Below are 14,390 nucleotides of genomic sequence, written 5' to 3' on the forward strand. Positions count from 1 at the left end.
CTAAAAACATTATAAGAAAAGGTAAAGAAATTTTTAAAATATAAAACTGAAAAAAATTTATGCAATAGATTTTAAAGTAGTTAGTCCATTAGTCAAACGCAATTAGAGGAATCAAAATAGTCGACTGTTTTCGGAGACTTGGACTATTTGTATTATCCCTAATTCGAATATAAATTTAGGGTTCGTCTATTGAGACAAATGTATTTCAGATGTATTCAATATGACTGCTATTTAATCCCTGTTCAGGTTCCTTGATTATCCCTAATAATCTTATATTGAATGCATCGGACTAATCGGGTTCCAGGGTGTCTCAGCAAGTGGTTTATTTAGCTAAAGTGTATCGGCCACAATCAATTCTTTAACTAATTGAGAATTACAGCTTAGTGAAGCGTAACAGAACTGAGAATCTAAGGGCTAATCCCCAAAATGTTTTGCATTGTTTTCTTAAAAATAGAAAATAAAAATTGAAATAGACAAATACTATTTGAAGAAAAGGGTTTAACGGACATTTCTGACACACTTTTTGATAGTTCATCTTAAGTAGTTCTAGTTAAAAACAAAGCCAATCTTATACCTATGATTAAGACTTAAAAATATACATTTTAACAAAATATTCAAGAGTTCATATCTCTTGATGAAATTATGATTTTAAATTGATCAGTCTAATATTGAAAATTTTACATATTCATTAAATATTATGTATAACAAAACTAGAGATTATTTGGGATGAAGATTTTATTTTCATAATACATTGATTTTTAATGGTGTCCTATACTTACTATTTAGCCTTTTGCTTTCAGTTGCATGGGTCGCAAAAATTCCCTTGAACTAAAATGATTGACATGAGAATGCTGAAAGTTTACCTTAAAGCAATGACAGAAATGTTGTCAGTCTCCTCCAACTCCATGGCTCCTCAGGGGTCCATAACCCAACATAGCACCTGCTGTTGTCTACTATTTGGTTTTGTTGTTTCTTTCCTTTGTGGTTCATTACGACAACAAAAAAACAAAATCTCGACTTCTGTGTAAGACATTTTTTAATAAATATAATATAAAATGGGTGGCTGCAGCAACAACAGAAAGAAACAAAAAAATCGTTTACAAGAAAAACAATTAAATAAAACAAAATAAAAGAAAAAAAAAAACAAAGCCACGCAGTTAAAGACCCTAAAAAATGTCAACTGTTTGCCGCTCGCCGCTTGGAAGTTGCTGTTGATGCTGCCCCACAGACAAATCTGTCTGCCACTAGGTTAAAACAGTGTGAGCTGGTTAGGTAGTGGAGCAAAGGGAAGAGGGGGGGACGATACAGACTCCAACTTAGCCTCACATTTTCTACTGTCAACTTGGCGGTCTGCTCAGTTGTCGGCTGTCATAAAACAATTAAGTTTAATTTTGTCACCGTGCCCAGGCCCCTAAGTAGGCACCCATCGACTCTATGGACTCTATGGCAATTAACGCATGTTTCATACACAAAGCTCTGCTCTTTCCCCATCCATCTCTTTCGCTCTTTCTTTTGTTTTAGGTAATTGTTCACCTGTTGCCGCCTCTTTTGCGGTAGCTGAGATTACCAACAACACAAAAACTACGCCAACAAATTACATGCCATAGATGCTGCAACATTTACTTTTTATAAACAGTCCAACGAACTATTAAACGCTTTTAAAACCCACTTAAATACATACTTAAGGAGTCCTAGTATCTGCTTTAAGAGTCGCAGACTTGCTTACAATCGTTTTTTATAGTTTTATCAAATGAATGGCAACATTATTTTTTTAAGGGAATAATTTTTAAATGTTTCAAAATTACAACTTTATAAGAAATTTAAACTAGAGTGCAAATTAAAAGTTACTCTGCATGTGAAATGCCCATTGAGGGATTTCCAAAGAAACTCAAAGTTTGATTGGGTTCCTTTTAGGCCAGTTAAGAAGAAAGTGAAGAGAGTTATTATTTTTCTTAAGATTTCTAGTCATAAAGACAGCAATAAAATTGCCTATTCTCCTGTAGCTTTCTCAACGGCTACAATTGTAGAAAAGACTAAAATTTTCCTCCATATTGAGACGCAATGTAAACCCGATCACAAAGACCGTTAAGGGCCTCTGAAATATTTGACACACTTTCGTTCGTCTATTCTTAAAAATTATTTTGGCTTTAAAATTATAGTATTCCTCCTGTTAATGACTTTATAAATCACTCTTTAGGACGCCATATTCGTGACCTTCTAGGCAAACCAGACAAATATCTGTCGAGCATATCTAAGAAATTTCTATCTCCCCTTAGGACTTTGTTCTATGTTGATGTGAATGAAACTCGAACCCTTTAGTTAGAAACAGAATACTTTCCTCGACCTGTAAAAAGCTTAGAGAGTTTGTTCTTTAATAGCATCAACAAGTGCATAAGTGAAGTGGGTAAAAGAAGCAAACTAAAGTTTAAAGAAAACCTTGGATATGTAGCTAATAGTTACTGGGTTGAGTACTGTAATACTATACCATTATTAGTAAAAAAAAAAAAAAAAAAGGAAATTTTATTAAGATATTTTTGTTAAATATTTGTTAATAGTTTTGCCAAAATACACACAAAACCTGATATCCTGGTTCCTAGATTTACTCCTTCATATTTTTTTCTGGTCATAATAATTGTCCTTAAGTTTTGTGTAATGTTTATTATATATGTACCTATTGTTATGCAAAAAGCTCAAGTTCTGTCTAGTGAAACCCAAAAAGTTGAGCGGTCTTAGCCAAAATACAAAACTCAAAAATAATAATAATAAACTTTTAATAAGTACTCAATTTGCATTCAATTGCAATTTTAGTAAGTTTTTCTATAAAACTTACTTAAACTAAATAAAAGTACCTCAGAATTCTATAACATTAAAGCAAAAAAACTAGAAAAATGCAACATGCCTCTTTTGATTGAACCGAGAGTGAGCATATCACCTTTCTCCAGAGCTAATGAATAGAGATTCCAAAATAAAGGCATCTTATAATTAACAGAATGAGAGTGTTTAATAAAACCGCATTCTTAATGCATTCTTGCACTTTGTAAATAAAGACTTTCACATTAGTCTATTCATTAAATACCGAAAATGTTTAACACCACAAAGAAAGTCGCCACACACACTCGAAATTCACTTTTCCTTATGCATTGGTATGAGTATCGGCTGTCATTTTGAGCACTTTAGTTCCGGCTACTCAAGCAGCAAAAAATGTATTAAATAACTAAATCAAATAACAGAATCATAAAAGAAAAATAATAAAAGAACAACAATGGTGAAATCGAAATGGAGTGTTAATTAGAAAAATACGTCACACAGTTTTTGGGATGCCACAATGGCCCAGCTTTGTGTACAAACAGACCATGGCTATGTTTTTGTATATCGAGCTGGATATATCCCCAACCTCAAACCCAATCCACATACCCCAAACGGTAGCCTCTGCTCGATCAAATGAAATGTTGCTACACAATATCTAGAGGTAATTTTAATACCCTTTCAGGGTGAGCTCACTTTGTTTAGTCACTAAGTTTTGCGATAAGTTTGCAGGAAATTAAAAGTACACTACATTTATATAGTACATATTTTATATATGACCCATTCAATTATATATAATACAAATAAAATAATGGGTATATACATACATATATGAACAGCTTTTTTAAGGCATCCTCATATTTGGTACAGCTTGAACTCTCTGAATCTATTTTCAAGAAGAATAATATACATTAATCTCTTTTTCTACGTTTTGTACAATTTTTTAATCTTTTGAAGACCTACAAAAATGTCGTTATTGTCTTTGGGACCTTAGGGTTTCGTTGTAGACTACTCAGTTCCCTCGTCAGCAGAGTTCGCTAACCCATTTATCATTGAGTAGCTATTTTCCTAAGCTAGAACATATGGGAATACGATTTTCTGGGTTTTTTTTTTTTATAAACTTAATTTTATTGGTAAGAGTATCTCAAAGTAACAGCAGTAACAAATTTTACCTATTGAGCTTTATCTGGGGTTTTCTTGTTTTATTGGTTTGCTAATGAAAATGGAATACAAAACGGTAAGTTCAGTGAAGTGGCTGGCTGTAAAACATAAATAAATAAATTTCAGACTCGTGACATTTGTAAAATGTTTTAGCAATGCAATAAACCCAATTTCACAGCTATAATTGAAAGCTAATTGTCCAAGTCTTCAAGTTCCGCTGTGAAGTGTGGTGACATCCCCAGGACAGAAAGAAGCAAACTTGTTTGGTTCCACACCATTTTTTCTTGGTTTTGTTTGGTTTTTGTTTTTTTGTCTGTTCCGCATTTTTGCGCAGGCGCCCGCTGCGGCAACTGATTGATGGCGAAAATGTAACCGTCACTAGTTACAGACAACAACCAACAACCAGATCCAGCTGAGTTCTCTAGAAGGGGGCGATGGAGTGGAGTAGAGCGGTGGCAGTCGGTTCAGACTCTCCGGATGTGAAGCCGTAAGGATGTTGACGTTTAACTGTGTCGCTAATTGGGCAACGTTTTACTTTGCTCGAAGTTAGCTTTTTTTTGTTTTGTTGACAAATGACAATCGGACACTGAAATATTGTCGTGTGGTTAAGCTGGCACTTTGATATCTCGCAAATCTAAGGAACTGACAGCCCAAGGTATTCGTGACAGAAGTCAACTTCCTATTGTTTAGTGTTAGCAAAGTTCCAATGGTATTTGGGTCACATTAAACAGCACAAATCAATGTCTAACGTTATTAAATTCATTGCAGATCTAATACCTTTTCATTAAAATTCTTATGGAATTCTCATTTACAGATGAAAAAGAAAGAAAACTTACCACTTCCGAGTTTCACAAGAGAATCCGCTAAAAGAAGTTTTATCAATTGTTCAAAATTGTTCTATATGAAATGATTTACAGTTTCCGTAGTATGATTAGGTGTTCTAAGAATCTTTTGATTTTCATGTTGTCTTATTAATTTAAACATTAATTTAAGTATTATTTTTTGTTCAAGTTTCCCTGAAACTTGTTTTTTAAGGCATAAGTACATTGAATGACCCATAAGTGGGAGGGTAAGACATCGGTCTTTTAAGAGCTAAACTATTGCTCTTGAAGGATAAACATTTCCCTTTTTTGTCCACACTTTATTAATATAAACATTTTGGTTTTACATATGAAACCGACTATATAAGGAATATTGGTGGATGACATCAGCATCAGCTGATCTTTGTCGATAAGTCTAAATGCTATAAGGTATTCTGACCTATCATTGTTATGCCTTACCCAAATGTATGTACATACATACTCCAACTCTATGATCTCAGAGGAATCGTCTTAAAGGTTAATGTCTTTGGACCCCAAAGTTTTTTTTTTAAGTCGAAAGTTAATGAGATAAATCAATTTCAATTGCTTCTAAAACTGAAAACTACTTTGGATAGAAACAAAATGGAACTTGTTTGGCTAACGAAACGAAAATTAAACAAATAAACAAACGAAAAAAAAAAAACCGACAAAAGAATGCTTTAAGTGTGTAATTAAAGTAAATTTAATTAAACGGGCATCAAGTCAACTTATTGTTAGTTGTAGAATCTGAGCTCATCTAGCGACAATTTATGACACAGATTCGTATAACCAAAACGTGGCTAAGACCTGTATGTCTCTTGGCCCTAGCCCCCGCCTTCCCTCAGGCACTCTAACCACTTCTCAATCATTCATTCAGTTTAGACTTCAAGTGGCACGCTGAAAATTGTCAACAATTTTGATGAAAATAATTGGCCAACTGTGGGCGATGGGCTAAAAGCGTTCCAATTAAGGATGGTGGGGCGACAAAATGCGTACGTGTTCATAAATATTGTCAATTAGCAGATCTGCACCCATCGATGAGCAAAACCAGTGAAAGATTGAGACAGAGAGAGGGAGAGCTAATTGCAAGGAGCTGCTACATTGTTTCTGGATCACAAGACTGGAAACAAGTTACGCAATGAAATCATCATCATGATGTAATAATCATCATCATCATCATCTTCAATGGGGGGAGATTGAGTTACATTTACGATCTGTCGCTGATCATCGGCGGCAGTTTGATTGATCAAACAGTGACAATATGGCACTTACGGGTGCAATCAAAAAAGTCTCGTCTTGTCTCCCCTCATATCTTCCCCCCTCTTTATGGTTCACCTCGATGATCCTCAAGCCTGATCATTATTTTATAAAGCGTGCGGACTGCATAGCAAAGCGTTGCCATTGCCCAGATGCCGCTTGATTAGCTCCTCTTTTATCTATATAGACGTGCAAGTATTTCTTGGCAAGCAATTTTCAGCTCCTTTGGGTGTCGTTTTGGTGAATCTTTCAGTTAATTAAATTAATTAAATGTTACGATTGGGGATTTAAATGATGCCATGAAGGTAAACACTTGAATTTATTGTCGAAGAAGTGCATAAACTTTGCACACATCGAAGTATAGTGAAAGTTAACTTGACGAGGAAATACTTGAACCACTTCCACAATAAAGTCAATTGAATTGAATTGAAAAAGGTTTAATATACAATTAATTTTATATGAATTTATGTTTAGTAATCAATATTAAATATTTTATACTGATCAAATATCCTTTTTAATGATAGTTACCCAAATACTGAAGAAGGCCTTATTGATTTTGTATTCATTTAAATAAATTGGGTACAAATGTCATAAACTTTTGAGATTGTCTATAAATTTTCCTCAAGCAAAGGCTCATCGTGTCTTTCAATCAATCTGCGTTTGTTATAAAAATAAAAGGCTAATCCAGCAAAAATGATGGCACCAATAGTAATGATGATGCCTACAATAATTGGCCAATATGATTTAGGGCCTAATTTTTTTAGATTGCCTTGAGATTCCAATTTTTCACTTTTTTCTACCACTGATGACGCTTTAACTTTGCAAATATATTGCAATTCCTCGATACTATCATCCTCATCACCATCCTTGCATGATATTGGGCCATTCTCCTGATAACAATGACAATTAGTGAGATTTAGGCAGCGTGTCTTTTGATTATCTTTTGAACAAATGTCAAAACACTTCGAATTTGGAATAGAACCCATTTCATCGTATTCAGTCCAGCACTGGCAATTGCTAGTGCAATTGTTGAGTGGAATCGGAGTCAGTGGAATCTTTGTTGTCGTCGTAGAGATTGAACGGCGTTGGAGCATTGTAGACTTGGGCCAGTCAGTGGTTGGAATGGTTACCATTTCAGTAGAAGTTGCTTCGGTAGTAGAGGAAACCAAATTCATCGGCTTACAAATTTCTGTTCCATTGGTTTTCTCATAGCCTGGTTTACATTCACAACTATTTGGGGCCATGCATTTGGCATTCTCCGGGCATTTATTGCTGCAATCGGGTTCACAAATGTGTTCATTCATAATGTAGCCTAAATTGCATTCGCAAGTATCTGGTTGATGGCAAAATGCATTTTCCGGACATTTTTGATGGCAAATAGGTTGACAACCATCTTTAGTTTCCTGTGTAGAATATCCTTCAATGCATTCACATTTCCCAGGTGTCACACACTCGGCGTGCTCTTCGCACTTAATATCACAGATTGGATGGCATATATCGGATACGCTTGAATCATTTCTAGCAAAGCCCAATTTACATTCGCAGACTTCTGGCTTGGAGCAGAAACTATTCTTGCCACAATTTCGGCAAATCGGTTGACAGTCATTGCCGCCATAACCAAAATTGCAAAGACATCTACCGGGAGAAAAGCATAAGCCATTTCCAGAGCAATTGTTCGAACAAATTGGTCGACAATCGTTCACCGGACCTTCATATCCATCACAACAATGATATTCATATTCTGTGCGATATTTTGTCTACAAAAAAAAATTAAGACAAATAATCAAAATTAATAAAAGTAAACACATCTTTAAGATCAGAGAAATATAAAGTTTTAATCAGAGGATGCTCAACGCATGGGTCATTCCGTACTTTGTGGTCTACCTAATATTTTAATATTATACCCGGAAATCTCAAACTTTCTCGTTGAGTCAACCAATTTGATAAAAGTATGTTCGTATAACAAAACTTGTGTCCTATGTAAACCCCAAATTTTATCGTTTTTTCATGAAAAATATATACATGAAAAATATATATAAGTATTGTTGTTTTCTAACTAAAACTAATATTGAGATTGGTCTTTCCAAAAAAAACTCTTAAGATGAGTGAGTTAAGTTTCAGGTTCTTCACTTTAAGACAGAAAATGGATATGAATGCCCTATATTTAATCGGTAATCGGCAAAAGTTATTTTTAACTGACTTATTAATGACGAGATTAACTTGAACTCTTGAAGTATTTTTACTCCAAGTGCTACGCATAAAGCTTTCTAGGTTCTTGACCTTGCGTAGCAAAAGTCACTCAAAAAGTTGCTGTCCGATAAAGTGTTTCATTTGCATGTCGCATATCTAGTAATGTTACTTACACAGTATATATGTATATATCATAGCTTTTAAAATCATTCCCTATATACACATGGAGAAAACCATTATTATTTACCTCTGTTTGAAAGCGATATCGATGCATTGAATAAAAATCGTGACGTTTAGAGAAGGGTTCAGATATACGTTTCATTGCCAATTGCGTATACGGAACCAGTTTAATTCGACTGCATGTGTGTATACAATATGCATCTTTAATTATATTATTAATAATTATTAATATAAAGCACAAATAAGTAATTTGTATGTTCATTGCAACTAATAACTTTGTCCGCACTTTGTTTTTCTTGTCGAGATGGGTCAGTCCCTAATGACGCGTCGTTCAGCACTAAACTCAGCTCAGTGTTCGTTTAGAGATAAGAGGATAAATGAGACAGACTACAGCTTAGTCACAATGTAAATATGCATATAAAATAATTCTTTGTATGTATAAAGCAAACAGATGAAAATGGTTTTTTTTTTTTTTTATACGGAATCGGTCTTTGATAACACGAAATATCATACTCTTCATCGCTTAAAAGTTTATTGAAATATTAAACTGTTTTAATTTTTTGTATTCCTATAATTTTACTTTTCAATTTATCTTGAGCAAAATAAGCCACATTGAAAACTAAATCTCAAAAGAGTAAAATCATTCATAAGCGAAAAGAATTTCTTTGACTTTTATCTTGATGATACATACAATATATGAATGAACATAATTTATTTTAATTTTTATAATTTTATATTCTTTTACAGTCTTTTGACAAATAATCTTGTTATAATAATGCAATTGTCAAATTTAAATTTGAATTTAAGCTTAACAAAACTAGCTTAGTAGGTCAACAGCTAAATATTTTTCAAAGATTTACATATTATTTAGAAATATCCATAATTTAATCTAAGAAATATTATTACATTTTAGTTTAGTCGAAAATTTATATTTTGCCACGCTGCCATTTAAATATTTTTCCTTCTATTCGAAATTTTAAAACAGATTTCCTAACAATTTCACAACACAATTTGACTTTTTTATTTGCCGTTTTGTTTTTGTCGACCTTTTTTTTTAATAATAATATTTTAAATATTGCTTTCTAAATAGGCAGTAAATAAGTAACAAATCCATTTATAGTTTTGTTGCTAAAGTTTTCCCACTGCACTAAAACTGCTATTGAATAAAATCCAATAAATGAAACATAATAAATCCATTTACAAAATATTATAGATACAATAAAAACCAAAAAAAAAAAAAAAAACAAAGCTCTACACTTTTAATTACTATTGAATTTCTGAAAATATTTCTTACGCTCTTTTATATTAAGTGAAATTATTCCAAGTGTGCACTTTAAGAGTTGCAATCGATACACGAAATTTTTAATGCTCATACTTAATTTCTTCTCCTAAAAAACCTTTGATATTAATTTGCTGGGAGATAAAGAAATTTCCAGAACCAAAAAGCTCAAAATATTTGCAATTTGCGGCATTAATACATACATAGATATACATATTTATATATTATTTATTGACATTCTTGATCAGTATGACGAACGGAGCTATTTGTGTCTGGTTAATCTGTTAAACTTATTACAATTGAAGTAATGGGCTCCATTTATATACATATGTATATTCTCTGGCCTAACAAGGGAAAACTGTTTATGGATCTCTGAAGTGAAAGTTCTCGTTATGGAAATATGCGATAAAGTATATAATTATTTTATATGTACATACCTACATTAATACATTTGAATATTTTTCTCATTTTTCTCAGAATTATGCGTCAGACTACTACATCGACAAGTGCAAAGTACAAAATTATGCAGAAAATACTTTGAGTAGTGTATTTCATATGTATGTAAGCACTAAATCAACAAATCAATATAATTTGTTTTCCTCATCATTTTAAATAGTAAGTGCCAGCACAAGGAATACATATGATAGTGAATCTCTAAAAGAACACCCAATAAGTTCAACTAATTGATTGTAATTTAATTATCTTGGCATTCAATTGTAAAGCAGTTTATATGTGATTTTTCTTTGAAACTAGAATTCCCTGTTTCTTTAATTAAGTTGGTATCATTTGCATTCCTTTTCGTTCAACTTGTTCTCGAATTAGAGCACAGCTTCCGTTTAACTCTGATCAAATGAATTTGGACTGTTTTTACCTAAGTACAATTCGTTTGAAATTCAATTAAACTGAAATGAAACGTGGATAAGTATGACCTTCTCTCGAAATAAGTGCAACGTCAAGATCATTTTAGTCGTTCGCTCAGTTTGGCTTGGTTTGGTGGTCGGTAATAAACAACTTTTCGACTACTGGATGAGCATGAGTAAAGATTTTATGAGATCGTAACCAAAAAAATTTATAAGCGTGCACACATACATACACACTTCCTACTTGTATGTATGGAGCCGCTAGAAACGGCAACTTGTATCGGTGCCGAAACGATACAGAAACAAAAGAGAACGGTCAACCGGGGGAACTAATTAAATGTAATTAATTTTCACATGCCTCAAAATTAAATGCATTTAAATCAAAGAAATACGAGGATTGTGAGCTTTTTTTAATAGCCACTCGACACTGTTAAAAGCGATTTAAAAAGTTTCATTAAGATAAACCCAACAAAAACAAAAAAAGAAACAAAAAACCAACATCTTTGCACACACAACGACAACAACAAAGAAATGTTATAGCAATTTAAATTTTAATTTAAGCTCAGTGGCTATGACGACAGGTGAATAAACCATGGGTCAGTCAGTCAGTCAGTGGCAATCTGACTAAACTGCAAACCAACAACAAAACCTCAAAGAAGGGCCAACAAGATTCGAGAATAAACGAAGTTTCTATACACTAGACTTCTGCAGGATTTTATTTAAGAGAGGGATTAATAATGTAAGTAACAATTAGTTTAATCTATTAGTCCTTATCAGTCAATAGTTTTGTAAAATTTTCCATAGAACTTTCTGCTTTATAATAAAGCATAGTGAGAAACATTATCTCTTTTAAAATATGTTTGACATAATAATAATATTAAATAATGATATTGGAGTCAGTCTTAATTGTTCATTATCGGGTGATTGTCTCTAATTCTGAGCTTTAACCATTTGGGCGCCCTTCTTATGTGAACTTTTTACATCGACCCATATCTTTTGCATGTATCCCTCTGAGTCTCTAACCAGGAAAAACATAATGCCTGTCAATTCCAAGGATTTCCCAATTAAATGTAAAATTTTGAAATTTTTTTAAAGTTAAAGAATAATACATTTTCTTTTATCCAGAATATTCGTAAGTGGTCTAACTAATCTCAGAACTGATGATTTTGTCTAAGTTTATTTTAAAGCTGGACCGAAATCAACTTAGCATATTTTCTTTTTGCTAGGACACCACAATATTAGAACTATTCTCATTATTTTGTTGAATTTTCTGTGAAATGTTAAAAGTTTATTAATTTTTACACCAAGATTAGTATATCTTTAAAAATTCTATTGTAGTTAGAAAATATCATTTCATTCATGGCAAATAATGTTGAAAGATAAAATAATTAAATTTTATAGAATTTTTATTTAGTTCTGTTAAAATTGAAAGTTGTAATTAAAGCACTAAGACGCATCACCAATCAATAGTTTAAAAACTTAAACTAAAACTTAGCCAAGTGTTTCAAATGAAATTAAATATACCCTTTCTTTTGAGAGTATAAAATAACACCATCAAAATTTGTAAGTACGTATGTACATATGTAGTCTTGTAGTCTTTATAGTCTTGGGGGCCATTTACCGTTGCGCCCTCAAGGCGTGGCTGCCGTTTTTTTTTCTGTTTTGTATTTGTTTTTTTTTTCTTTTAAGTTTTTTGAGGGCATCTTCTTTTTTATTAATGGCCTGACCGCCCATTTCAGGCGAACAAATTGTTGCTACTGGATGGCAGAGATGATGCCAACAGACCATCAACATCAACTCCCTTTTTTTGAACGTTTTCTCGTTCGCCCTCCCCAATCAATGGAAAAAATGGCGTTTAACTGTAACTCAAACAATATGTATGTGAAACATTTTCGGGTCAGGTGCAAGATTTCACCAACGCCCCACAGTTTTTACCATTTTATCTTACGGTAATATCACTCATAAAGCCTTGTCTCTTTTGGCCTCTTGGTCCGAGAGTCTGTGTCATCAGCAGCAGCATCATCATCACCATCACCATCATGCTCATCATCGTCAGCCTTTCATGAGTTTGATCTCTAGTCATCGCAAGTTTTGTTTTATTTATTTTTTTAAGCTCGTTATGGTTTCCTACATGGGTCTGGGTACGTTTATACACCTTTTTTTAGTTGTTTGGCGTTTTTTTTTTTTTTTTTATTTGGTATTACTTTTTCGTTTGTCTTTTGGCGCAGATTTATGTTTGGAGTGGTTTTTTGATTGGTGGTGCGTTTGCTTAAAGTATTTCTTCTCCTTCTTGTTGCTTTTTATTACCTGACATACATCTGTGTGTATGTGTATGTATTTCTTTTTGGGTCGTTGTGTTCGTCTTTGTTGTTGTTATTGCAATTTCCGGTTAAAAATGTGGCTAAACAAAGCATTTTTTTTCACTTTGTTTCTTTTATTTTTTGGGCACGGCCATTTTGTGATTTAAGATTGATGAAAACGAGAATATGGTAAAACGGTTGCCTTTTTTGGGTTAACTTTTGTCTTACTTGTTCTACCAATTAAAGGTTCCCTAAATAGTACCCCAAAGGGATACAAAAATTTTACATTTTTAAAAATTGTCACCATTTTGTATTTATTCTGATAAACGTTGATAATACAGGACAACAATTTGTTCTATGATTCATTAAGTATTTCCTTTGATTTTGACCAATTTATGTTTGAAAGAAATATTCCCCAAAATGTTAAAAAAAAAGGATACAGATTCTTAAAACAATTTAAAGAAGAATAATATTTCAATACTAACAAATTTATCACTCTACTGGTTATCATCTACACTTCTTATTACACTTAACATAAAGGTATTAAATATACATAAATTAAATAAATTATAAGTCGAATAATGTTAAATAAATATTAAGATTTCAAGTTGTTTTAGCTATCATTTCGGTTCAGTTCTTTTCTATATCTATCTTTCTATCTTTTCTTTATCCGACCCATGTATTTCACTAAGTGCAGACTCGAGATCAACAGACTCTTAATAGTAGACAAACAAATTGGTTTTTAATCATCTTAACTATTATTTTAAAGGGATCCATAAACGTAAAGAATGCGATATGTTTATAAACTTATAAGTTGTTTAACGTTACCAATATAAATAACTAATTTTGTTTTTAAAATAATACTTATTAAAGACATTAAATCCAGTTTTGAATAATTGCAATAGTTGGATATAATGTGTACCTGATTTTAAAGCCTTTTGCAAGGATTTTATATTTACAAAACATGAAATATATAAAGTGTTTTGGGAGCCACTTACATATACACATAGCTTTATTTATCAATTTTAGTCATGTTATGTTAATTAATTGGAACAGCAATAAAATCTTGAAAGAAGGATAAAGTCTAAAGAATATCCGAATATTTAGAAAAATAAATGAATTAAATTTAAAAAGTTTTTTAACTTTAAATTAAAAAGTCATTGAATCCCTGTTACAATTCTACTGAACTCTGGGCAACTCTCAGTAAGTCCGATTATTATTTAAACACACGCAGATAGTCCTATAAAACATATGCCACTCAAATCACTTCAGTTCTACGATGCAATCGTGCTCTGTGGCTTTACTTTTCCTTTATTTGTGAATGCAAGTTGTTGGCTGAAAGCTAGAGGGGTATGTGGGTGAAGGGGGCTTGGAGCTAAAAAGTTGAACCTTAAAACGCGCGTTAATTAGCCGTACGTGCGGAGTGCGTTTTGTCAACGACTGAGACTGGGGACTGAGGGGCTCCAGTAAAGATCGCGCCATGTTATCAGCGAACCGAAATCAGTACAGCTCACACTCC

At 32.7% G+C, this 14,390-nt stretch overlaps 1 protein-coding gene across 1 annotated transcript; it reads right to left on the reverse strand.

The window, feature by feature from the left end:
• Nucleotides 1–6,600: 6,600 nt before the first annotated feature.
• On the reverse strand, nucleotides 6,601–7,800 carry LOC137572989 (uncharacterized). Its single transcript, XM_068284850.1, has 2 exons — nucleotides 7,766–7,800; nucleotides 6,601–7,697 (listed from the first exon to the last, which is right to left on the reverse strand). The coding sequence occupies exons 1-2, from the start codon at nucleotides 7,798–7,800 to the stop codon at nucleotides 6,671–6,673; spliced, it is 1,062 nt and encodes a 353-aa protein (XP_068140951.1). The 3' UTR covers nucleotides 6,601–6,670.
• Between the last annotated feature and the right edge of the window lie 6,590 nt (nucleotides 7,801–14,390).

This window comes from Drosophila tropicalis, unplaced genomic scaffold (genome assembly GCF_018151085.1).
Source record: "Drosophila tropicalis isolate 14030-0801.00 unplaced genomic scaffold, ASM1815108v1 contig_393, whole genome shotgun sequence".
In the NCBI taxonomy this organism is placed as follows: domain Eukaryota; kingdom Metazoa; phylum Arthropoda; class Insecta; order Diptera; family Drosophilidae; genus Drosophila; species Drosophila tropicalis.

Bases quoted from the DNA above. Each gene is read 5' to 3' on its own strand.
- LOC137572989 (XM_068284850.1), bottom strand. From the start codon at position 7,800: ATGAATATCATTGTTGTGATGGATATGAAGGTCCG. The intron at 7,698-7,765 runs GTGAACGATTGT...TTCTCCCGGTAG, and splicing joins GTGATGGATATGAAGGTCCG to ATGTCTTTGCAATTTTGGTT.